At 37.4% G+C, this 25,600-nt stretch overlaps 5 protein-coding genes across 5 annotated transcripts; 3 read left to right on the top strand and 2 right to left on the bottom strand.

Annotated features, from left to right (window-relative positions):
• The first annotated feature begins 10,184 nt into the window (after positions 1 to 10,184).
• LOC125192746 (Concanavalin A-like lectin protein kinase family protein) lies at positions 10,185 to 12,583 on the top strand. Its single transcript, XM_048090380.2, has one exon. The coding sequence runs from the start codon at positions 10,368 to 10,370 to the stop codon at positions 12,375 to 12,377; it is 2,010 nt and encodes a 669-aa protein (XP_047946337.1). The 5' UTR covers positions 10,185 to 10,367; the 3' UTR covers positions 12,378 to 12,583.
• Positions 12,584 to 13,078: 495 nt separating this feature from the next.
• On the top strand, positions 13,079 to 13,892 carry LOC125192747 (mavicyanin-like). Its single transcript, XM_048090381.2, has 2 exons — positions 13,079 to 13,285; positions 13,367 to 13,892. The coding sequence occupies exons 1-2, from the start codon at positions 13,117 to 13,119 to the stop codon at positions 13,711 to 13,713; spliced, it is 516 nt and encodes a 171-aa protein (XP_047946338.1). The 5' UTR covers positions 13,079 to 13,116; the 3' UTR covers positions 13,714 to 13,892.
• A 30-nt stretch (positions 13,893 to 13,922) lies between these two features.
• Positions 13,923 to 19,161, bottom strand: AHG2 (Polynucleotidyl transferase, ribonuclease H-like superfamily protein). The gene is made up of 7 exons (XM_048094697.2): positions 18,745 to 19,161; positions 18,446 to 18,576; positions 17,323 to 17,651; positions 16,464 to 16,577; positions 16,029 to 16,155; positions 15,655 to 15,928; positions 13,923 to 14,834 (listed from the first exon to the last, which is right to left on the bottom strand). Exons 1-7 carry the CDS (start codon positions 19,080 to 19,082, stop codon positions 14,027 to 14,029), a joined length of 2,121 nt encoding a protein of 706 aa, XP_047950654.1. The 5' UTR covers positions 19,083 to 19,161; the 3' UTR covers positions 13,923 to 14,026.
• A 553-nt stretch (positions 19,162 to 19,714) lies between these two features.
• CSLE1 (cellulose synthase like E1) lies at positions 19,715 to 23,580 on the bottom strand. Its single transcript, XM_048089836.2, has 8 exons — positions 23,226 to 23,580; positions 22,600 to 22,918; positions 21,800 to 21,940; positions 21,561 to 21,689; positions 21,251 to 21,463; positions 20,931 to 21,155; positions 20,499 to 20,846; positions 19,715 to 20,400 (listed from the first exon to the last, which is right to left on the bottom strand). Exons 1-8 carry the CDS (start codon positions 23,477 to 23,479, stop codon positions 19,849 to 19,851), a joined length of 2,181 nt encoding a protein of 726 aa, XP_047945793.1. The 5' UTR covers positions 23,480 to 23,580; the 3' UTR covers positions 19,715 to 19,848.
• Positions 23,581 to 23,824: 244 nt separating this feature from the next.
• On the top strand, positions 23,825 to 25,510 carry LOC125192196 (large ribosomal subunit protein eL15). The gene is made up of 4 exons (XM_048089712.2): positions 23,825 to 23,963; positions 24,038 to 24,204; positions 24,579 to 24,776; positions 25,116 to 25,510. Exons 1-4 carry the CDS (start codon positions 23,960 to 23,962, stop codon positions 25,359 to 25,361), a joined length of 615 nt encoding a protein of 204 aa, XP_047945669.1. The 5' UTR covers positions 23,825 to 23,959; the 3' UTR covers positions 25,362 to 25,510.
• Positions 25,511 to 25,600: the final 90 nt, after the last annotated feature.

The following is a 25,600-nucleotide window of genomic DNA, read 5'->3' as shown; positions in this document are numbered from 1 at the left end:
TACCTTTGCAAAACTGCCTCAACGTCTTGAGGGCAGTCGTTTCGCCCATCTGTAGATATTCGTCGAACATGTCAGCAGGCCCGGCATAGGCAAGCTGCCTAATTGCGGCCGTGCACTTCTGATATGTCGACAATCCGGGTCGACCGGTGGCATCACTCCGCAAGGTGAAGCACCTGTATCGCTGAGACAAACAATCCGCAATGTGGTTGAAGAGTCGTTGCGACATTCTGAATCGCCGACGAAAAATCTCCGGCGGATAACGGGGGTTGTCGCCGAAGTAGTCTTCCATCAACCGCTGGTCGGCTCCGACATGGTCACGGTTGATAAACCGGCGACGGTATCTCGGCCGAGGGATGGCCGCCGCCGCCGCCAAAGCCGCCTCCTCCTCGTCGGCTTCATCTTGCACCGCTGCAACGAGTTCTTCGAACTCCTCATCGACCAAGCGCTGAAAATTTTCATCGTCGGAATCCATGTTTTGAATCTTAAATTGAAATCAAGTGGAAAGTGTAGAGTTTGGTTTGGGGTAAAAAAATTGGGGGAGAATGGATGAATATATTAAAAATTTTGAAAAAAAAAAAAAAAAATTAATTTCGGTGGGCAGGGCCGCGGCTCTCGGCCCTTGCAGTGGCGGGCCGAGCCGCCTGCCCAAGAGCCTCGGCCTGGCCGAGCGCTCGGCTCTCTCTCGTCCACCCCCCCGAGCCGTGGGCATGGCTCGCCTCAGTAGTGGGGGGCCGCGGGCTGCCCAAGCCTGGGCCGAGAGCCGCGGCTCCCCAACTGTGGATGCTCTTATATATGGTGTATAAATTATGGTTTTGTTTCCTAAGTGTGTTAATTATATTTGATATAGTCTAATTAAGTTAATTAGTTCCCAACTAATGATAATATTGTTATTGGACTTTTGATTTTCTGGGCCTGCATTGTTTAGATGCATGGGACAATTTAAAAAATCGAATTGGGCTTATTCCATTCTTTTTTTGGTGTGTGTTTTAATGTGTTGGGCCATTTAATTGTGTAATTAGAGATTTATAATGATTGTATAATAATTGTTTTTAATATTTATATGTAAATATGAGAATTTTATTTTTATTATATATTGTTGTTTTTATTTATTTAATAAATTCTATATTTATCAAAAAATCTGTTTTATTTGTTTTATTCATAATTATTGAATTAGTTATAACATGTACCATGAGATTAAACTATTTACATTTTTTTCCCTTCTTTAATTATTTTATTAATTAATATGTATTCTACAAAATTTAATTTTATAATATTAAATTTTTTTACAATAGGATTGGATTTTGGGCTTGAATTAATTGGGTTTTGGCTTATAAATGATGTTGATAGTGATGAACTTGATACGCCAAATATGGAAGGGAGCACTGTTGCATCATCATGTTTGTTTCAATCTGAATGTATTTTTCTATCTATATTCAGATTGAATTATATCAATTTTATAATTTTTTTTATTTAGATTGAGTTCGAAGGAGTACGTTTTCCTTTTTTAATTCTTGATATTGTTATTAAATATTTATACTTATTGTAATTAAAACATTTTTCTAATCATAGACGCTATTGTTATTCTCTCTTTTTTTCTTTATTAGTCAACATTATTTTTTTAAAATCGTTTGGCCCGTGCATAGCACGGGTGTTAACACTAGTAATGTATAATACAACTCATCCAAGTATCTAAATTCTAATGACATTGTAGGGAGTCTATTCAGACAATGAAACGACATTAAATGATTTCAGAGAAGATCAATTCCAACATTCAGAAATACATAAAGCAAACATGTTTCTGCATTCAGAGTGCTCAAGCTTTGCATATTAAGAAATCAGTTTATTTTCCAAGCTTTTTTGAGACACTTTGTTTATACACTTTACATATCTAAACTTTTGTTATCGATACGGAATCAAAAAATTAAACAGAATCACGCTTCAAAAAATTAAAATAGAACCACAAAAACTCACGGATCTGCCGATAAAATCACGGAACTCGCGCTTCAAAATCAAAAAATTAAACAGAATTCCCGATGATAACACTTGTGGATCTACCAAATCGAAGACGAAACAAACCGGAATAGAAAAGCACCTTAAATTTTGGCAACTATGCGGGATTCATGGTCAAGATTTAGGGTTTTTTGTTTAGATTAAGAGAATGGAGAAAAAGAAGTGGAAGGAAATGAATGGAGAAAGAGTAGTGGAGGGGATGGATACGGATGGACGATGGATCCCCTACTATGTAGTGAAAACACAAGACCAATGTCTCTCTCAGATACGACGACGTTTCTTGTTTACTGTTTCTCTTTTCTTTTTTCATGTGTGTTTTATTTAAAAATGAAGATGATCACCAATATAAAGATGATCGCCAATTAGGTCTGTGCATCTCTTTCACGATAAAATTTGGAAAGTGCATACAATTACAATTTTCCTCTCTTTCTGTGATTGTAATTTGTAATTGTATAAAAACAATGTAGTAGGGCATCAATGCCATTAAATTTGTACTCGGAGTAATAATTTTTTCCGCCAAACAAGTTACTAGCAGTATATTAGTATCAATTCACTTTATTTTTCGAAAATAGGGAGTAATAGTTTGTGATGCCGAGTCCACCAAAAATAAAAAAGTCCACCTAGGTCTCGTTTGATTGACTAGAAACAAGTGGAAATGCCATGATAGGCTTTAGTTTATGGTCGTTCGATTGCCATGTTTGGGCAATCACAAGGCCCATGAAAGTGATGAAGCCCGTCCTAGCCCGAAAAGTTAAACCAATAAATCGTGATACTCCTATGAGTCCTATCCCACGAAAATTGGTGCGATTGTGCACTGTTACACCTTGTTCTATCCCCCGAAATTGGTGCAACTGTGCAGTGTTACACTTTGTTACCCATAAATGCCCCTTCTCTCACCCTACCCACCTCATTTCTCTCATCTCGTTCCTCTTTCCTTTATCTCTCCTCAGATGCAATGCAAGTACATTTTTGTATAGCATGCTCATTCTAATGTTTTCTTTCTTTCTTTTTGATAGGTATGGCATTGAGCAAGAGTACACACTAATACAGAAGAATGTTAATTGGCATCTTGGATGACCATCCGGTGGTTATCACCTCAGGTGATTGTTACCCAGTTTTTTTTGTGACTATCTGTTAACACTAATGTTAGTTAATTTAGTGTTAGTTTGCGATCTGTATGAGGCAAAGGTCGAGTCTTGGTTATAGGGCTCTGGGTTTTCGATGTATGAATATATTTGGTTGGTTTGTAAAGTTGAACACTTGCAGACTTAATGATAGATTTTGATATGAAGCTTTATTTGTATTTGGAATGTGTATATTTGCAATGATCTTGAAATTTAGTGTATGTTACAATTTATAGAGCCAATGAAATTATTTTGTGTTGTTCTTCATTTAAAGGGTTTGGTAATAGTCTCAATGTGTCTCTAAACATTTACGGACGCTTTTTAATAGTGTCCCTAATTTGCATTTAGAGACGCTTTTTAATAGTGTTCCTAATTTGCATTTAGGGACGCTTATTAAAAGCATCCCAAATTAATTCACCGACGCTCACTATTTGCATCCTTATTTTTATTTGGCACACCACCAATAAGGACGCTTTTTAATGATATATTTAGAAACATAAAAAAAGCCGTTTCTAATGGAGTAAAAAAGCTGTCTCTAGCCATTCTCATGAGAGGCCCCATTATATGAGACATTTTTTATATAAAGACCAAAAATAATTGGAGTGCAGGTAACAATTACCGTCATGAGTGATCGAAATAGTGCATGAGGTGAAATGAGCAATACTCGAACATATGTTTCTACCATTGCATTGCTAGGTACAACCTGTTCCAGTGCAATATAATCAAATTCAATGAAACGAACTCAAGGAAAATTATCAAGAGGGAAGGTGCCTTCTTCCACTCAAACAAAAGAGAAGGAAACTACTCCCACAAAAGGGGATAATGAAAATGAGAGAGTAAAATACAAGAAATAAAAGTTCAATAAATTAGTTTACTCTACCAACGTTCCCATCTTAGGAGAAGGAACAAGGGAAAAGACAGAGAGATGGTTGCTTATTGTTGTGTGGAGAGATTGTGTGGCATTTTGGAGAGCAAGAGGGAGAGAAAGTTGAGTACTATGTGTCCTGTTATATAAATAGCAATTCACATGTCACTAGAGTAATACAACATTATTAAATTTACACATTATTCATTGATTGATTAGAGGTTGATCATCGATTATGTCAATTAAAAAATATACAAGTCGGAACACAGGTTCTAGTATGATTTCAATTTTAAATAGAACCTCTTCAAGACTTCCAATTTTATTTTTTCAATAATGATTTAAGTCATCACGATCATTATTCTTCTAGAGTTCTAGTATGCCCAATAATCTATCTATAACTATCTAAAGTGGTAGTTCTGTTGATATTCACCAAACTGCCACTATGTTGCATTTTGAAAATGTTTAAATATACATCAAAGAATTATATATGTTGCGTTTGAGTGTGTAGAATCTATTGTTATTATGTTTCCCTTCTTAAAGCATAGACGTGATAATAAATGTTACAAGCTTGAACGTTTTTCTCTGCATTACATTTATTGAAACATTTTGGTAATCTACATTTCTACTTCGAAACAATAAAGCTATTGAGGTTTATTTAGATTTATGAATCTGCAGTTCAGGATGGAGTATAGAAGCCAAAAGTTTTTGTCAATTATTCAGTTTATTCCCTAGATTCGAATTTGTGCTAATACAATGATGAGTCATTTTTTTTTATTAGAATAGATGAAAGAATATTATACCTTTTTTTGTAAATCTAAGTAAATATTCCAATATTTTTGTTCAAGTTATGTTATTTTTTTCTCTTAGATCTTTAGCTGCACATATATTTTCTTTTATTTGTATATCTTATTCTAACTAACCCACTATTTGATCATTTATCGCACATCTTCTTTTAGTTATTTGTTCTATTTTTATTTTACTCCGCTCATATCATAAATTAAAATTGTATAAAATCGTTTACCGAATATAACATATTACATTTAATGTGGGTTGAGAGAAGCACATTTATCTTTTTGTTATTCTTTATAATGTTTTTAATCGTTTATAATATTATGAATACTTATTGTAATTAACACATTTTCTTAACCATAAACATCATTATATTCTCTTATTCTCTTTTTTTAATCTTCTGATCTTAATATGTTGTTGGTTCTGACTACTTTATGTTGGTTATTTAGGATTTATCAGCAATACACAATTTTGTTTAGACTCTAAATTATTGTTGTGTGGTTAGTCTTAAATAAAACATGTTAGGATTTCTTAATGTTTCAATGCACAAAATCCCTATTTATAATAATCTAAGGACCCTAGGTTTGCTTGAAGTTTGCACGTTCCAACATTGTTTGAAATTCGCACGGTTAAATTCATATTGTGTTTTAAATTTCGCATCGTTTGACATCGTTATAGCATATGATATAATTATATTGCATAATGTTGAATGTTAACATAATTAAATATGTTTTAACTTTTTTACTTACATTTGTCTTCTCAAATAAGAATATTTGAATATTATGAGAACAAAGAACTACAAAATTTATAACCAAATTCATTAAATTCGAATAAGATTGTTTGCTTCACTGCATTGAACTTCTCAAATAAGAATATTTGAATATTATGAGAACAAAGAACTACAAAATTCATAACCAAATTCATTAAATTTGAATAAGATTGTTTGCTTCACTGCATTGAACCTACTGGACAAAAATCAAATAGGCAAAATTATTTTTTAATTAATCACTAATCTTATAAAATTTGTAAACTAGAATTTTTATAATTAAATAAATACAAATAATTGTTAAAAATCAATTTTATTATAATAGAATGCACAAGAAAATATAAGAGAGATTTAAAACCAAATTTACCGGTAATAACGAATTTACCGGTATATGTTACCAAATATAATGAATTTACCGATATATGTAACGATCTGACATTTTTTAGATGTTATCAAAAAAATGTTGTTTGTTTAAACCAAATTTCACGTTTGTTTCTTCTCGCCAAATAACAGAAAAATTTATGTTTATATTGATTTAGAATGTGTGGGCCGATGTCCTCGTGGTAACGATGTACGTCCTCCAAGCCCTCATCGACATACATGGCAAGTTGCGCACATAGCAGATCGCGGCTCTTCACGTTGCTGGCTCTCTCCGCAATAAGGGACCACGCCTTCGATGCAATCTCGTCAAGGAACTTCACCTTGACTTCCAAGCCCCCTTGTGGGGTCGTCGGAACAGCAGCGTATTTGTACTTCATGTGAAGATTCATCAGTTGCGATGGAGTGTATACACGTCGGTTAAGGCGTGCAACAATCGCGGCTTGAGGTCGGTAGCGGAAGAAGAATGACATCTGTTTTAACACAAATGCGTCAACAATGAAGACAATTCATATCTTATCAAAATGGCAAGATATGATATATAAACGGATGAAATATTTTGTATAATAAAAATTGAAATAGGATAAACAATACTAGTTGCATTGAACCTACTGGAGAAAAATGCAAAATTATTTTTTAATTAATCACTAATCTTATAAAATTTGTATATAAGAATTTTTATAATTAAATAAATACAAAGGATTGTTAAAAATCAATTTTATTATAATAGAATGCACAAGAAAAATATAAGAGAAATATAAAACCACATTTACCGTTAATAACGAATTTACCGATATATATTACCGGTCTATTGTTAAAATACTGATTGCTAGCACTTTGTGCTAGCAAACTAGCAAACGAGTCGAAATTCCGAGTGCAGGTCCGCAATTTTTCTAGCTAACCTATTCCTCGATTCTATATGAACATTTATTAAACTTTTGGTCCTTTGACTCCACAATAAACGTTTAGTTTGTGGGGTGATTTGTTATTGGAAATTCATATTTTCACTAGCTATGTTTGGATTTTGTGCACGGAAATATTTCAAGTAACTATAACAAGCTTATAAAAAGGTGTGGCCCATATGTCATCATCTCATAAAAAATACTAGCTCCCTCCGTCCCATAACAAGAATGTCACACTTGTGGGACGACATGGGATTTTATGAGATTTTGTTTTGTGTGTTAAATGGAAAGAGAAAATATAATTTTTATATTTATGTGAGAAAGAGTTTTCCAAAAATGAAAATATGACCTCTTTTGTAACAAATTAAAAAGGAAAGTGTAACATCTATTATGAGAGGGAATGAATAAATGAAATGCTTATTAATGGACGTTGATGCATTTTGTGGTTTACTAGTTTTGAATTTAATTGTGTGAGTATGTACTAAAAAAGGCATGCAGTTTATGTGAAAAAAATGGTACTACCGTGAAAACATTTGGGTCTTCATTTGGACTCATTTGTGTTCTAGCTATGTGATGGGCTTCCAGTGGCCCATTTTGAAATTATAACTACATCAGCAATCAAGGAAATTCTATTTAGGATGATTCTAAATTTCTAACAGTCCACTTACATTTTCATAGGATTTTGGTTATTTTTCTGCTCGTCACTATTTTGTTAAAATACTTTAAACCCCCAATTTAACACCCTTTTAATCTAGGTACGAAATTATTAGTATAAGGAAACTTTAGAGATTGCATTTATTATCCATCTACTATAAGCAAAGCGCACAAGATAGAGATAATGAAATAGAACTAAGGTACTAGTATTAAATTTCTAAGCTAATTTACAGCGAGATGAAAACCAATACTCCTACTTAGTTAATTCTATGCTGGATTAAAGATGCACTAATAGTTAGTGTTATTAAACAAATTAAAAGGGTAGCTTCACACTAGAGCATAATCGTACAAATTAACTAGTTTTGGGGCCGTCTAACTTTTCCTATTTCACAACGGCTCCATTGCATGTGGTTTAAATATGCATTTTTGTTTAAATTATGACTGACCACAAGGTTTTTTAAAATTATTTTTTTAGATTAATTTTGTATAATAGTATCATTCAGATGTTTGATTGATAAATGAGTAAAAATAGAAAAATTTAATAGTGTTTGAGCATGACACATGGTATTCTGTGTGTTTGAAGAAGTCTAGTTTACAGTTTCCAAGGTTCCTGGATTTCAGTGTCCTCCTGCTTTCCAACCAATCATGCACCTCACCTCTTTGCAATTACTGATTTTCATGCTATAATAACTGGCATAAATTGTTAAATTGGGGGATTAATAATTTCTTTGTTACTACAAACTTATAAGGGAATTTTCACATTCTTTGATTATACTCCCTCCGGTCTATAAAAAACGAAACATTTGCTTGTTGGTACATAATTTTATATAGTATAGAGATTAAAAATAGAGATGGTGTTGTTTATTTTTAATGGGACAATTCAAAAAAGAAAATATTACTAATATTGAACAAATAAATACATGACTAACTGCGGCAAAGACAATATTTTTGTTTCTAAGGTAGAGGATGATTTCTAAACCTTCACAAAAGAGGGACAAATTACAAAACTTTTAAAAATCGTATCGTTGTGAACTCAAATTCAAAACCTTTGGCATCACGTGTTAATTAATCTACTGCTAGATCAACATACGTTACTCCATCACTTCTTTTATTAATATGGTACAGCTTAGGAACATCCAAAACAATTGATTGTATCATTTCCCATTAATAAAATACTTGGAAGAGATTGATATCTAAAATATATTGGCCAGTAGAGTGTGAATATGAGGATGCTGAGCTAGCCAAATTAAGGCTTTGGAAATCTATCATTGACTATCTGTATACTATGATTCGGTCAAATATTTCAATGCACATAATAATTGTCTATAGTATAACGGCTTCTTTTGAATTTCTTCACTATTCTTTATTTTTCTTTTAAAGTCATCATCCACTCACTCTTGATTGCTTATGCTACACAAACATAACAAAATTATTCATTTTTATTTTATTTTATTTAGAGAGAATGTACTACACTTTATGCACAGCAATCACCCAAGCGAAGCTCTACGAATTTGACCGCAATATTAGAATTTGACCGCAATATTAAAACATCTTTACGTTACATAATTTTATAATTTCATATTATTCATATTCAATTAATTAATCTTAAAGTCTTTGCCGACTAAAACATTATTCATAGATTTTGTGAAAAGCTAATTTTATGCATGCGTGGAGTAGTGGACTTGTAGTAGAGATCGTGTATATGCTATTTTTACGTATTTAATTTAATTTAATTTTCATTCTCTTTCATTTTTATTTTAGAAAATGAATAATTTGATGAATAATGAAATATTTAATATGTACTATAAACTGAAAATCATGACAACATATATGCGGAAAATGGAATTAAAATGATAAAGTTATCATCATTTAGAAAAATAATTTTGTTATCATAATTTCCACAATAAACTGAGATCTACTCATAAGTCATAACACATTTATTTTGATAAATGTACTACAATATTTTTTGCAATGCAACTATGGATGATGCATGAAAATTAATACTAGTACTTACTAGTTACTAGTACAACATTTTACGTTTCATAATTTAATTTTTCTTATTCTATCTTTAGCTGTGATTATCTTCTACTATTTTTTTTATATAAGCATAACTATTGTTGTGCATCGCACTTCGCAAAGCTAGCTAGTAAAAATGAGTAATACTAATAATTAAGTAATTTGATATAAAAACGTTTATACAAAAATAGTCTGATGATAAAATATATGGGCTTGTGATTGAACTTGATAAATTCGAATACCACCAAATCTTAATACATACCGTACCATCATTGCTCTCGATTTATCATGGAGTATGATTTTAATTCCTGCCTAGTAAGATAAACATAAAAAGAAAATAATTAATTCCAACAGTTAAGAGTAGTTGGACCTATAAATACAATAAACAATTGGAATACATACAGATTAATGGGAATTAAATTCCCCCTCATCTGACGACATCTAATAATGAAAAATTAGATAATAGCAGTACTAATAAGTACTATGTAGTAGTATTATTATAAAACGCGGGCGTTTAAGGGGAGGAGCCCACCCCAAGTCCCCTCCAAATCTATCCTGCCTATATTACCGTTACAAATCTATGATAATGCAAAGTCTGCTTTCCATTAGATTCCTGTTTTATTTTTATTTTTATATTTAAAGGAATGTTTAATTTTAAAGTGAAGTCGTATATATCATGTTCAACTAAGAGAGCACGCTCCCATTTTGCCACAACCGTTTAAACCCCATTTTCCCACCACAACACCCATGAACTCCACCACAATTTCTCCACTCCTCCTCCTCATCTCTTCCCCAACCATCAAATCCAATCCAAATCAACAATCCCACTAACCAAAAAACATTAATCAATCCGAATAGAAGGAATGATGAATTCAAGAAACCTCCTTGGTTCCTTGATCAGTTTCTTGATCCTCCTCTGCAGCAGCAACGCATCGCAGAATGTGAATCTGGAATTCCCCTACTTCACCATCCGCAACCTCAGCCTCCTCGGCGACTCCTACATCCGAAACGGCGTCGTCGGGCTCACCCGCGAGCTCCAGGTCCCCTCCTCCAGCTCCGGCTCCGTCATCTTCAACGACCCCATCGCCCTCTTCGACCCCGACACCAACCTCACCGCCTCCTTCTCCACCCGCTTCTCCTTCTCCATCCACAACCTCAACCCGCCCTCCTTCGGCGACGGCCTCACCTTCTTCCTCTCCCCCAACAACCAGACCTCCGGCAGCCCCGGCGGCTTCCTCGGCCTCGTCAACTCCTCCCAGCTCACCAAGAACCGCTTCGTCGCCGTCGAATTCGACACCAAGCTCGACCTCCACTTCGACGACCCCGACGACAACCACGTCGGATTAGACGTCGACAGCTTGATCTCAATCCAGACCGCCAATCCCCTCACGTGGGCGATCGATTTGAAGAGCGGCAACGTCATCACCTCCTGGATCGATTACACCAGCCCCGCCAAGAAATTGGAGGTTTTCTTGAGCTACTCCAGCTTCAAGCCGCAGGAGCCGTTGCTCACCGTCGACATTGATCTCTCCGACTATCTAAAAGAGCTCATGTTCGTCGGATTCTCCGCCTCCACCGAGGGCAGCACGGAGCTCCACTTCATCGAGAGCTGGACCTTTCAAACCACCGGCTTTCGCAATTCCAAGCCGAGATTCAGCCCTCACAACGTCTCCGACAGCACTGTGCCGTTGAATTCTCCGTTGCCGGTCTCTGATTCCGGGCATAGGAGTCATAAGAGGGTTGGACTAGCTCTCGGCATTGGCTGCCCCGCCTTCTTCTCAGCAATTCTTGGAGTTTTCGTGTGGTTTTCTGTTGCGAAATGGAGGCGTATCAAGGCAGAGAATGACTTAAAACCAGAGGTGATGGGGCCAAGACAGTTTGGCTACAAAGAGCTGAAATCAGCAACCAGAGGGTTTCACCAGAGCAGGATTCTTGGCCATGGCGCGTTCGGCACCGTGTATAAGGCCTACTTCGTTGAGACCGGGGCAGTGTCTGCTGTCAAGAGGTCGAAGCACTCACACGAAGGTAAAAGCGAGTTCCTATCCGAGTTATCGATAATAGCATGTTTGAGGCACAAGAATCTGGTGCAGCTCCAAGGCTGGTGTGTGGAGAAGGGTGAATTGCTGCTTGTGTATGAGTTCATGCCTAATGGGAGTTTGGACAATGTGTTGTACCAAGATACCAAAAATGGGACTGTGTTGAAATGGCAGTATAGGTACAAGATTGCTGTGGGGCTGGCTTCTGTGCTCACCTATTTGCATCAGGAATGTGAGCAGCAGGTGATCCATAGAGACGTGAAGACGAGCAACATAATGCTGGACGCCAACTACAACGCTAGGTTGGGGGATTTCGGGCTAGCTAGGCTGATGGATCATGACAAGAGCCCTGTGTCGACTCTCACGGCTGGGACCATGGGGTATCTGGCTCCCGAGTATCTTCAGTACGGGAAGGCGACTGAGAAGACCGATGTGTACAGCTTTGGGGTGGTGATACTGGAACTGGCCTGTGGGAGGAGGCCGATAGAGAGGGAGGAGGAAGGGCAGAGGATGGTGAACTTGGTGGATTGGGTGTGGAAGCTGTATAGGGAAGGGAGGATCACTGCAGCTGCAGACGGGAGGATGAACGGGGAGTTTGAAGAGGCGGAGGTGAGGAAGCTGCTGCTGGTGGGGCTGAGCTGCGCGAATCCGGATGGGGCGGAAAGGCCTTCTATGAGGAGGGTGCTGCAGATTCTCAACAATGAGGCTGACCCTGTGAATGTGCCTAAGACCAAGCCCAGCCTTAGTTTCTCCAACAGTATTCCTTTGAGTATTGATGAGATTGTGTCTGATTGTGGTTCGCCTGGCTCTTCTCATGTTGAGATCATAGTTGATTGAGTTTTTTTCTTGTTTTGGGAATTCTTTTATTTCTTTCTTCTTTTTTTGGGTCCCTGTGTTTTTTGTGCATATATAGTGGCTTTTGTTGATTTGATAGAGAGTTTTGCAACTCATTAGACAAAACGAATAGTAGTATTGAGTTTGCAACTCATATATGTAGTTCATTGTTTGCTGTTATATTTGTTAATTGGATTGAACAATGATCATTCTACTCTAAATCAGTAAATTTATGTGGATTTGTTTTTATGTAAAATTTTCACACTGAGTTGTGAGGAAGATGGACTGAACAACTTATGATACACCCAAGTACAGTTTAACCTGTCAATAGCTTAAGAAATCTAAAATACTCATGCAAGAGATTATTAAATGCTGAATCAGAATAAAATTTGCCTCAAATGATCAAATAGTATAACATAGTTGATGCAAGCAACTCTTTGTTTGCGAGTATACCTACATACTAATGCTTATAAACAGAGAATAAAATTGGAAAAGGAGAAAAGTGAAAAAGGCCGGAAATAGCTAACTGAGAGTATAATTTGAATAAATAAGAGAGAAATTTGGAGAAGTATGTTGACTGATTCCAAAGAAGAAAATCACGTTAGCCTAACTGATTCACCCCACTATCTTCCATCTCCCCACTCTCTCTACATATATATATACACACACACACACATAATCATTAGTAGTATTTCACCTTTCTCCATTCTCTCTACTATAAATACCTGTAATTCTCCGATCAATGGCTGCTCTCCTCCTCTCCGCCCTCCTCCTCGCTTCCGCCGCAGTGGCCTCAGCCTACCAGTTCGAGGTCGGAGACGAAACGGGATGGATAAAACCAACCGGAAAAGAGCGCCACTCCTACAACGACTGGGCCGCACAGAACAGATTCCACATTCACGACACACTTCGTAACTCGAACATCCTTTACATTTACAAATTATCTTCATTTCAATTTTCACATATACCTATTCCTATTTTTTACTTGCTAGATTTCAAGTACGCCAAAGACTCGGTGATGGAGGTGAGCTCCGCCGACTATCTAACATGCAACACGTCCAATCCCATCGCCAAGTTCGAACACGGCAGCACTGTCTACGAACTGAGCAGGCCGGGCTTTTTCTACTTCATTAGCGGCCAGCCCGGCCACTGCAAGTTGGGCCAGAGGCTCATCGTTCGCGTCATGCATCCCTTGCAGCCTGATCTTCCGCCAGCTTCGGCTCCTACTGGTGGCGATTCCGGGTGGCCGGAGTTTAGTTCGACTGCCAAGCTGTCTGTTGTTTCCTACTTTGTTGCTGCTTTTGTAGCCCTCGCTGTCACGTTTTGGCTCTTCCTCTAGGAATTCATGCGTTTGCTTAGCTTTGTTTCTTTGTCGAATTCAAAAACTCATTTCTGATTTTGCCTAGGTTATTTGGTAGATTTATGGTAGTTGTAATGGACTATTATTGATTTGTTTGCTCACTGTTAGCACATCATTTTGTTTTACTTGTGAGACTGCCATGTTTATTTTAATATCCCTATTATATAATTAAATTAGTTGCTAGGAAATCATTTGAAATCGATAACTATATATGCTATTTCACCTCACAAACATTTCACTATATAAACAAGTTAATCATGAATACCTACAACGCAATATAAATTCTATCTGCTCACTGAGCTGCAGAGCGACACAAAGAATCCATAATTCGATCAGTTTGAAAATTGCTGGTTCCAACACTAGAACCACTCTGCTTCAGCTCTCGAAACGTAGGCAAAGTTATTTCGCCTTCTTCCTCACGGTTGTCTTCCCCATCGACATCAACAGAAGATTGCACAAGTCTGGCTTCCCCCTTCATCCCAAGTCTCTCTGCCTGGTCTGCAAACAGCAGTTCTGAAAGAGGCGAAAGACAAGCCTCTTTGTATGTCTCGTAACTGGCAGCTCGTACGCAACCTGTCTCAAGAATTCTTGACAAAGGATGCACAACAGACATTGGGTTGTTATTATCTCTCTCTAAACGATCCTTCAGTTCAAGAAAGTCTGAAACCAGTTCTGCACGGCTGAACTGAACAAAGGCCGCAGTTTCATCCATTTGGTGGACTGAGGTGATTGAGCCACTCCCAAAAGCTTTGTAGAAACACTCTCTAATATCTTTCGCTTTCAGCTTCGTGGGTAGTCCCCACAACAGTATCATGTTTGAGAACATAAATTTTGCAGGCCAGCGCCGCCTCCCAATCGCAGAACCTAAAGTGTCTGGACCACTCTTCCCTGTTTTCAGATCAATAATATCTCCATTCGCCCAGCTTAGATATAAATAATTGATATACTTTTGGAGCTTCTCATTGTGTTGCAAAACCAAGCCTGGTGCAAGTGGGTTGAAATCAATTCCTAAACGGAAGCATGCCTCAGAGAAAACACATCCCGTCATAAAAGCATCGTATCCAGCTTCATGCTTAGCGCCAGAGTTCCAATTTGAGAACCTGCAGAAGTATTCTACTTGTTAGTGACAGAGGTCCCTGAAACAGGCAATCTGTAGTTCTGTTTAAACTTTAACGCATAAATAATATTCCTTCACTTTGAAGACGTCTTAGTTCTTCTGTCAAGCCTATCCATAAACAAACCATGCCATGGGAAGCATATGACATTTAATTATTTTATCATAATCTGAACAGAAAAGGGAAGAAGAGATACGACATTGTACCAGGGAAAATGCATCAATCATTTAAACTCATTTATCAATTCTAGTTCGACTTGTCAAACATATCCTGAAAGTAACTAAGTCTTTACATTTAGAATACGTGGATAATAGCATCAGCAGAATACATATACTAATGATCACAAATATATGTACTTTTTTTTACTTTACTTCTTCCAACCAAATATCAAATGAGGAAAATAAATCATGAAGATAAACAAAAAAACTGGAGTTCAATATAAATCAAGGTATGCAGTTCTTCCTTGTTCTAATGATATCCTCAAGTGGTCTACTGAACTAGTATCTTACTACTCAAAAAAAAATTCAAGAAGCTAATTACTTTTGACAATTTGTAAATTATACTTGACCCATTATTGTCATTTGAAGGCTTGGCATATAACGTGGGGTTAGAAATTTCATGCACTTGGTGATATCACTTTGCCTTCAAGATTCAAGTATGTTCAGGCCAATACTTCAGACACACCCTTTTTGACAAAAAAATTAGATACTCTCCTGCTGAGCTATAAATAGCAAAAATAACATACTGCAACACTTACAAACATTTGTTGTTAATTTAATATTAAATCAACGCAAAGGAATCAAACCTCTGATTATCCACTTGAACGTCCACTTTTACACGTGGTATGTTTGCCAACCCATTGTTTGTACCAGTTGGAGCAACAGATGGCAGGCAGAGTAAGTTAAACGCGTTGGAAAGTGATGTGCTGCTTTTATTCATGATGTGCGATAACACATCATCTGAGTTTAGCAGCACCTTAGTATCAACTATGCTAGGGAAATATGTTTGAACAGCTGAGACAAATTCTTCAGCAGTTGAAGGGAGAGGACCAATAAATTTGCTGTAAACATGTGCAAGATCTGCTCCAGGCATTAGCAAAAAAGACAATTAGAACAACAGAAGATAATAACAAGTGGGATTAATTTACTATGAATCTCAATAAGTAACATGGATAATTACCAAGAAAACAATTATGACCAACAATCAACTTTCTTTCTGATGAAAGCAGATCAATAACATGTCGGAACCCAATAGCAGATTTAATACTTATTTCTGCTGCTTTTCTTTGACAAGCTTTGACCTCCCCCTACATGATGCAAAGGTGATGTTAAATCCTGATCATGGTTATTTGACAAAAGTGCAAACTGAGAAGCTTTTTAAGATGTGTATCATTCATACTGCGAAGAATAGTAAATGCATGGTAAATTTTGAGAAAGAGAAAGATAAATGTAATGTTCGTAATATTAAAATAAATGTAATGTTCGTAATATTAAAGCCTCCATAAAAGGTGCCTTAATTTCATCTGCAGTTGCAAAGTTGAGAGATGAAACAAGGAACTTAAAATAAATAAAACAGAGATAATCCTTCCTAATAGGCATTTGTACTTAGTATCACCTTCAGAATATCCCTGTCTTTTGCAGAATCTGTATAGACTATCAGTGGTAGCCGACTAGAACTTTCACCAGCTACATGGACATAAGCAAGATCACTGAAATGTTTTTCAGTCACCTGTGTTCATAAACATGAAAATATTCAGTAAGGGGTAAATTGTTTAATAAGCAAAGTGGAAACTGTAGTGCCCTGGTGGAACCAACACACACAGAAAAAGGTATAGTTATCATCTATCATACTATGTTCTTCCATAAAGGTCACTAGATGTCAAGAAGAAGGTCTTGTGAAACTATAATTTTAACAAATGGAAAACCGAAAACTTGAATGATGCTTGGATCTAGAACGTCAGCTGTAACTGTAAGTACTAAGTGTTTTAAATTAAGGTTGCAGAGCATCTTCTCATTTAGAAGCTCGTGTCATTCCAGAAACAAAGTTATCAGGGTTAAGAACCTAAGAATGCATATATACATACATATTTGATATTCAAAAACCATTATATAGGAGTACATGTAAAAAAGCATTCTTTTATGCATAAGAAAGCACAATCATAGACAAAAAATCATTTTATGCTTATAAAGGTTTAATCTCTTTGAAAATAATATTGACCATTTGAGTCAAGATCTATTGACTAGATTGGTTTCTAGTTAGCAGAGAAAGGATGTTTTTTTATCCTTCACCTGGAACCAAATCTATGTAAAAATAAGATGATAAATGATCATACCATCTATTATAGTTGCACATACTGATTGAACTAAGTTCATAAGGGGGCACTCTTAACACAATCAATCTTAACAATGGTGAGAGAGATGCTGAAACAGTTAATACTGAACAAAAGCCTATAATAGTGCCAAAGTTGTATTACCAACTTAATTAGCTTCAGCTGGCGTGAAGTCAAGCCATTCACTGCAAGGGCGGGCCGTGTTTGGAAGAAAGTAGTCTGAAATTTCTGATTCACATCGTTTAAACTTCCTTGAGATTCTGGTCCCCAACTTCCACCCCGTAACAATCCAGCACGCCATTCACCAACTACGTTTTTCATTCTCTCAGCGAATAGAATATCTGCCATCCTAACCAGCTGCATATCCGAAACATTTCTCAAGTTGGAAGATACATCCAGGACCTCATCCTTGTGCATTGAATCTAAACATTTCAATGCTTCCTCCTCTTGGCTTCTGGATAAATAAGATATTCCTGAGATTTTTAAGCGTGTAAAATCTCCAAATAGTGGTGACAGAAGACACTGGGTCAAGACATGATCAGCAAATACTGGACTTTGAAATTAAATAAAGAACATTGGTTGCAAAATACAGTGTAAAAGTAGTTCCACGACATGCTAACAAAAGGAACTAGAACATAATTAGGCAATCTAATAATACTAGCAGAAACACATTCCCGCAGTAATGGTAGTTGATATCTTAGATTCTTAAAGCCCTAAGCCAAACAGAAGAGACGCATCACAAAATCAATTAGTGTCATTTGATCATTGATAAACCAACATAAAGGCTATCAAACTGTTTGTGCAACTCTGAAAAATTTTCTTAGCAGTCACAACTTGCCACATACAAACTTAATAGCAGACGCCATAAATCACCAATTGGTACATTATATTTTGAGAAACTGTATCAACATTGTGATGATCTTGACATTTAATAACAGAACTACTGCAAGTTCACAGTAAGATTATTATGGCATTAAAGACTTTCAAACTGTATGCGAACATTCACACTCGTTTGTCAGTGCTAGTATGCAAATTTACACAGAGAGAAGCTATTAACTAACATGAGATATAAAAAAGGCAATAGAAGATGTATTTGAAATAACTGTTCAGGGAACACAAAAACATGATGCTTAATGCTACAACAGAAACCACAGATGTGATGAACACTGTCAACCGATTCATGTCATTCAGACAATTCGATCAATAAAATTTCCCCCATCCACAAGCTCCATAAGAAGAAACGAGTAAACGTGAAACTAAAGTCCACCTTCATTGATGCAGGTGTTGAAATCAAACTGGTATTTAGCCAAGAATTCTAATGAGCTTGTCTGGCATAAGAACTCGTACGATGAACCATCACCCGCAATTTCCTTCCGAGGAAATACATAGAAGTTGTGCCTGCAAAAAACAGTAAAACAAAGCTGATTCATCACTCCTCAATCGAAACAAATCCCGAATCAATTTCTCATTTCATCAATTCCACAAATGCAAAATCCAACCTAGCATAGTTCAAAGTGCAAAAATACAAAGACTTTCACACACACACACACACACACAGTGGCTTACGGATGAGCAACAAAGGAGGTGGAATGTTGGTCCCATCGAAAGGGGCAAACGCCGAATTGAACGACGGCGAATTTGTGGGCGGAATCTTTGACCTTCAAATACTGGATATCAGGGCGGTCAAATTCAAAGATCTCGCGCCACGGCGCGCTGGTGATCCCGGTCATCTCCAAGTCGATGGCGACGAAGTCTGCTTCCCTGACGTGGCGCCGCAGCTCAGCCAGCGCGGGCTCGAAATTCGACTTCGTGACATTCTTCAGCTCCACGTCGGCGGCGGAGCAGAGGGAGCGTACTGGCTGTAGGGCCCGAGTTAGGACCCGAGCCAGGTAGCTATTTCTCATTCTCTGCTCATTTTAGGGCTTCTATTCACAGTGTTGCCGTCGCTTCCAACTGCAGATGGCGATGACGTCTTCCAATTTTTTTGTTGCTATACATTAGTTATTTTGCCACAAAAATACTGGTTTTTAGCCTGGGCCCACCAATGAGGGGAAAAAAATGAAAAACCAAAACAAAATTGATTATTAATCTATTTTTAGCAAATTTTTCTTTATTAGTTTTATTTTCTACTAATAATATTTAATTATTTTTTATACTACTTTTCATCTATTTTATTAATTTCGCATCAAATTCAGTATTTTATGAGAAAGAAAGAGTATAAGCTTTGAACAAATTCTAATATTTTCCACAATTTTTAATATTAATGTTGATTTTTCTATAAGTACAATCTGAAATTCAAGAATTAGGACGTCAAATCGATATTGTTTCACTTTCATGTATAATTCAGACTATGCTTAGTAAGATCAAATGTGCCTACAATTCTCTGTTTGCTTGGAGGGAGAAAATTGCACACTTCCAAAATATGTAAACACTACTCCCCTTAATACTATCAAAGTAGTTTAAGATTTTTAAGATCAATGAAATGAGTTTGAAATGTAACATGAATGAAGTGTTACATTGAATACAAGGTACATCGTAGTCAAGAAATATATTTATTGAAGAGTTTCATGATACTCCAAAGTAGTGATCAAACCAGCCCTTTTGCAGTTGAATGAATTAAATCGGCATGTAGACCTAACAATATGTAACTCATTACAAATGAAACGTTTTCTACAGCAAAGAAGACAAGCTACACAAAGACACAGCCATCAACGTACTTTTAAATGTGACAACACTAGGCAAGCTCCCCTTATCAGATCGAACAAAAGCAGCATTGTAAAGGGGCAAATTCATCAAAACCAGAACTCCACACAAAATACCCTGCAAACCCAAGCTCCGATGGAAAGCCTCGACTTCGCCTGCCCAAATCACTCTCATCACTATGCCAACCAAGCAAAAAACATTCAGCATTGCTAGAGTTGCCAATATGGTGAACGCTGGAGTAGTGGCTCCGAACTCCATCTTCTCTTGTTTGTATCTCTCCAACAGGTCCGCATCAGACACTTTGGCTGATATCACAAATCCTGAATCAGAATATCCCACCACCTTCAACAAGGTGTCCGTCACTGCAAACAGATACGAGCTTGTTCTCTTGTACAGCCACATCCTCTGCTCGTTCCACCACCCTAGGGCCGTCCCTCCAGACCAGAGATACTCGAGAAAGCTGTACACGAGCTCAGCAGTCACCACGTAGGCGAATGGAAGAAACCACATGCTTGACACCTATTTTGTTTTTTCATAACAAATCAGAAGGTTATTTTTTATACGTGCACGGAAATCTTAAGCATTGATCACAAGTCAGAACATAACATGTTGTGTACCTGTGGAAACAAGGGGACTCCCTTGAATAGATAGAGAGATGGTATAACGGAGTAGAATAGCGTTGCAAAGCAGTTAACTGACCAGAAGCAATAGGTGCAATATCCCATTATTAGGCCGACGTTTATCCTTCCAAGTCCATACCATATGGGGCTGTATTTCGACAAGAGAATCTGCAGGTCTCCTTCTGACCATCTTTTGTGCTGTACAAGATTTTGATCGAGGGTCGTTGCTGCTAGACCCAAGAAAGCGGCTCTTTCAGGGTTGAAGAAAATGGATTTCCACCCTCGACATTGGACTGAAAGCCCGGTGATCACATCCTCAACCGGGCAGCCATACTTCAAGCCCATCTACATAGTCATGGAACAATCAACGTTGTCATATATTTGAAGAAATCACACAGAGAGAGAAGGAGAGGCGGGGAGGAGAGAAACCTCGTGGCCCCATTGAGTATTTAGCTCAAATGTGCAGCTTGCTAATGCCTTGACTCTTTCTTCCAGTTCAGCAATACTCTCTCCACTTCTTGAAACCGCCCTTCCCTTCCATTCGAACACTGAAGCTTCACCGAATTTTCTTCCACAGAGAGTGTCACGTCTGTGGAAGCAGCCGGTTCCAACATACAGAGGTCCACCACAAGCATCTAAACCTGGAAACTCGAACTGAGCTGCCAAAATGTCAGCAGATGAAAAGAAAAAAGGAAAAAGCAAATCCAGTGCGGGTATGATCAGTGATAAGATAGAGATTGTGCATTCACCTCAGAGAGAACTCTCAATGAGCCACCATAGAGTTCATTCCTAGTAAGGTTGTGGAATTTCTGGGGATATTGAACATAAGCAACCTCGTGGCCCTTGTCTTCGTCCAAGAAGAAGCAGAGTGCATCTCGAATGGATTGTGAATCATTAGAGTACATGTCACAGTCAACATTTAGAATTATAGGTCCATTGCTGATCTCTGATGATACTCTTATCTGCATACAAGAAGAAGAATTACTATATTAGGACTCACATCATCTCAAAACATAACATTTCAGGCTCACGTGTCTAAAAATGCATGATGAAGCTCACCAAAGCATTCATAGCTCCGGCTTTGAAATTGTGAAAATGGTGGGGGCGCTTCTCCCGAGCCAAATACACCAAAGTTGGAAGTCTGCAGCCTTCAACGTCCGCTGCTTCTCCATCCCTGTCGATTAGTATCTGAAAAATATGAGCCAGGATGTCATCCTCTTGATTCTTGAAAGAAGGAACATGTCAAATAAAATTATCACAACATCAAGTCATGCTTTTAGAATTGAAGGAGCAGTTACATGTAGAATAGCATCATGATCCGTTTTCGACGTGTAAGAATCCCAGCTAGAAAATCCTTTGTGCTCTATTAGTGTAGATTTGGAGACAGTCCCAAGTTTCTTTGCTAGCTCGATCCTGTTCTCCATGTCTTCATACAATTTCTATGCATACAGTTTGCACAAATGGTTAGAATATCTGGCTTTCAGTGCTTGGGGTGAAAAAAATACTACTACTCCTAGTAGTATATTTAAGGTTGCAAATTTATCATAAAATATGAGAGAATTTAATCACATTTTACTATTTTAGTGGTTCCCCCTTTCTATCTCATGTTCTCCATGGGGGAAAATACAGAAAAATAGTCCATACCTCAAAAATAATATTCTTATCAATTGAAATTAAAATGAGGGAAAATGGACTGCACAATATGTGAAAAGAATAGGAAATTGATGAATGTGTGCATTCAATAACAAAAACTTTGTGAACGGTAAACACTTAATTCAAGATTTAAAGTAGCTGATGAAGAATCAATCAATTACACTAATAAAATAAACTTGCGTCCACAAAAATAGTCTTGTTTTTCCATTTTGGGACATTCATTTAATACGAGTGATTATCTATTTATTGTACGTACTAAGTTTTTTTTTTTTTTTTATAATTTCGATAGGTCTTGTTTTTCACTAACAACACCTTAATTACTTTTTTGTAAAGTATGAATAAAATTGTTGTTGACTCCAAAATTCAAACCTATAGTCTTTTAGATTCGATGAGAGATCTGAAATCGAAAGTGACAAGTTGGATTTATGAAGCATGGATAGTATACCTTGATCGAATTGAAACAATGTGGTTGCTGCGGTTCCAAGTGGGCAGATTGTGTTGTAAAATAGGCTTGTGGCGAGCGCGGTTCGACTCTGAAATTCTTACAATACGGCAGCCAATGCCTAGCGAAGGCGGATGCTTCCAAAAGAGCATAAAAGGTGAGGTCGGAAGCAGCATCGTCGGAGAGATACACCGCCAGTTTCTCCGCCGGATAATCATAAGCCATCACTGATAAAACAGTGTTGATCACCAGCATCGGCGGCTCTATTTCTGGATCAGCCGTGCATACGAATATGTCCACACCACCCAAATCATCCTCGTACCTATTCACAATCACAATCACAATCACCAACCAATTAATTCAACTTCAATTCAATACACTCAGGGATGTTCGGTTTGCAAGATTGTATCCCAAAATTAAATTAGCAGTGTGTTGGGTTCATGAGAGTTAATCCCACGACTCAATCCTATATGAATAATCATGGAATAACTAGTCATAGCTAACTCCTATCACTAAAATAATCTCACGTCCAAATTCTAAATTATATCTTAACTTTATTTTATCTAGGAAACCAAACCCCACCTCAAAACACTATAACAAAGATAATCAAAGTTAGTGAAGAAAAAGACCTCTTGGAGAGGCTGTCCTTGAAGGTGCGGCGATAAACGCGATTCCATCGATGGGACTGAGTCAGGATCCAGTAGAATCCGAACCATATCTCTGCTCCAACCATTCCCATCCAAACAATCCTCCCATTTTCGATCACGTGAGTTGCTCGGTAAATCCATATCAGAAGGATTCCTGCAAATATCGAACTAGCAAACACCTTGTAAACTAGATCCCCCTTTGCGTTCTTGGTTTCGAACAGAGAGTTTTCGGACATGTTTATTAGTCAAAGATAAGATTTTAATTTTTTAGCATACGCAGCCTGGGAATAAACTGTTTTATTTTGAATGAAGATCATTCCGCCGCAATAATGCACAAAAAGTTGACCAAAATTCGATGTTTTATTTCTTCTTCTTAGTAGCTGTAATCAACTTAAGCTCTATATATTCATATAATAATGAAACAATTATGGTAAGAGAGAGACTCACATAGATTGATTAATGTTACATTCTGAATGGAGTAGAAATTAGAGATGAAAAGATATGACGTTTTTAGAAGGCCCACTGCTGTAGGCCCAATGGACTGTTTCCCATAAAACAACGGCAAAACTATCTAAGGTTTTGATATTTGTAAACTCTCGAATGTCTAAAGTGCAAAACATCAATTCTATGGGCTCCAAAATGCAAAATTCAACTCCATCTAAAAACCTAGTTTAGTAATCACTGCAGCGTTTGAAGACTCAGCAACCACTGCAGCAATGGGTAATTCAATTCTCATCTCCTTCGTTCCTAATCTCATTAATTTCTAATTTTCCTTCGGTTTTTCACTTCCCCAGGTGCTTACACGTACGTGTCGGAGCTGTGGAAGAAGAAGCAATCAGATGTGATGCGGTTCCTGCTTAGGGTCCGCTGCTGGGAGTACCGGCAGCTTCCCGCTGTTGTACGCGTCACTCGCCCCACCCGCCCCGACAAGGCCCGCCGCCTCGGCTACAAGGCCAAGCAGGTTGACTGCCAAATCTATTCTTTTTAATTTCTGCTTCTAATCTGCCAAATTAGGGTTACTAATTTCACTTTTCACTGCTCCAAGTCGAGTATACACAAATACAATCAAAGTGAATTTCATACAGTGTCGATCGGCTGAAGAGGTCTTACTGCTTGATTTTGTATTATCGTATTAACATTTTTGTTTGCTAAATCGTTGATGCACAGTTATTTATTTAGTAATTGGGCAATTGTCTTAGTTGTCCAATTTTAAAACTTGCAAATTGCACCTTATTAAAACAGATATCCATGTATATCCTGCTTCAGCTTGCAAGTATGCACTTTTGTGAGTTTTCTTTTCTTTGTTTATGATTACCAACTTAATTTGCTTTCTAGGGTTATGTCATCTACCGTGTCCGCATAAGACGTGGTGGAAGGAAGAGGCCAGTTTCCAAGGGTATTGTTTACGGAAAGCCCACCAACCAGGGTGTTACTCAGCTGAAATTCCAGCGAAGCAAGCGCTCAGTCGCAGAGGAACGAGCTGGAAGGAAACTCGGTGGCCTTAGGGTTCTGAGTTCTTACTGGATTAATGAGGTTTGCTTCAACCACATTCTTTGTATGTGTCTGTTTGGGTGTTTTTTTTCATTCTTTTATGATTTATCATGCTAATGAGCAACTTGATCCTCAGCCAAAAGTCAAGAAGCAGTTACATGGTCAACTAAAGTGGTTCTGATCCTAAAATGCAAAACTACTGATAATTCTTGAAAATTGCAAGATGCTCCTTAATGTGTTGATTTGGGCTATCAAATTAACAGTAGGATGTCAAATAACAAGGCTGGCAATTTGTGCTTTTGAACTTGAAATTGGTTGAGTATACTTCTTTGCTATCTAATCTTAAATGCAGTGTGCTTGACTTGTTATCTAAAACTTCAGGACTCTACTTACAAGTATTTTGAGGTGATTTTGATTGATCCGGCTCATACTACTATTCGGAACGACCCAAGAATCAACTGGGTCTGCAATCCAGTCCACAAACACAGGGAGCTTCGCGGTCTCACTTCTGCTGGAAAGAAGTACAGAGGTCTCAGGGGCAGAGGGCATTTGCACCACAAAGCACGCCCCTCGAGAAGGGCTACCTGGAAAAGGAACCAGACCCTTTCCCTCCGTCGCTACCGCTAAGCTTCGTGATAATTTTGATGTTACCATAATAGAGGATATCTTGCTACAAATATACTTTTGTTGGAACATGTTTTTCTTTTTTCTTATTAAATGAGGATGTCTTGCTACTTCTGTTTTAAAGTCAAATGCCATTCTTGTTTGTGTTGTTACCTAGTTTATTCATGTTTGTTAATTAGAAATCTGTTGCATGAGCTTGCCTTTACCAGTGCACTCTTTTATTCCATTATTCAACATGCGTC

This window comes from Salvia hispanica, chromosome 4 (genome assembly GCF_029641045.1).
Source record: "Salvia hispanica isolate PSC_SH4W2 chromosome 4, Shi_PSC_v1, whole genome shotgun sequence".
In the NCBI taxonomy this organism is placed as follows: domain Eukaryota; kingdom Viridiplantae; phylum Streptophyta; class Magnoliopsida; order Lamiales; family Lamiaceae; genus Salvia; species Salvia hispanica.
The sequence above is the reverse complement of the archived record's forward strand: the minus strand, read 5'-3'. Positions and strand labels throughout refer to the sequence as shown.

Coding starts and splice junctions, on each gene's coding strand:
- AHG2 (XM_048094697.2), bottom strand. CDS start 19,082: ATGAGAAATAGCTACCTGGCTCGGGTCCTAACTCGGGCCCTACAGCCA. Junction 17,652..18,445: donor CAACACCTGCATCAATGAAG/GTGGACTTTAGT, acceptor TAAAAATCTCAG/GAATATCTTATTTATCCAGA. Junction 14,835..15,654: donor GTTCAAGTGGATAATCAGAG/GTTTGATTCCTT, acceptor ATACTTCTGCAG/GTTCTCAAATTGGAACTCTG.
- CSLE1 (XM_048089836.2), bottom strand. CDS start 23,479: ATGTCCGAAAACTCTCTGTTCGAAACCAAGAACGCAAAGGGGGATCTA. Junction 21,941..22,599: donor ATTGTTTCAATTCGATCAAG/GTATACTATCCA, acceptor CTGTATGCATAG/AAATTGTATGAAGACATGGA. Junction 21,156..21,250: donor CATTGAGAGTTCTCTCTGAG/GTGAATGCACAA, acceptor TTGGCAGCTCAG/TTCGAGTTTCCAGGTTTAGA.
- LOC125192196 (XM_048089712.2), top strand. Junction 24,205..24,578: donor TCGGCTACAAGGCCAAGCAG/GTTGACTGCCAA, acceptor TTTGCTTTCTAG/GGTTATGTCATCTACCGTGT. Junction 24,777..25,115: donor GTTCTTACTGGATTAATGAG/GTTTGCTTCAAC, acceptor CTAAAACTTCAG/GACTCTACTTACAAGTATTT.
- LOC125192746 (XM_048090380.2), top strand. CDS start 10,368: ATGATGAATTCAAGAAACCTCCTTGGTTCCTTGATCAGTTTCTTGATC.
- LOC125192747 (XM_048090381.2), top strand. CDS start 13,117: ATGGCTGCTCTCCTCCTCTCCGCCCTCCTCCTCGCTTCCGCCGCAGTG. Junction 13,286..13,366: donor CCACATTCACGACACACTTC/GTAACTCGAACA, acceptor TTTACTTGCTAG/ATTTCAAGTACGCCAAAGAC.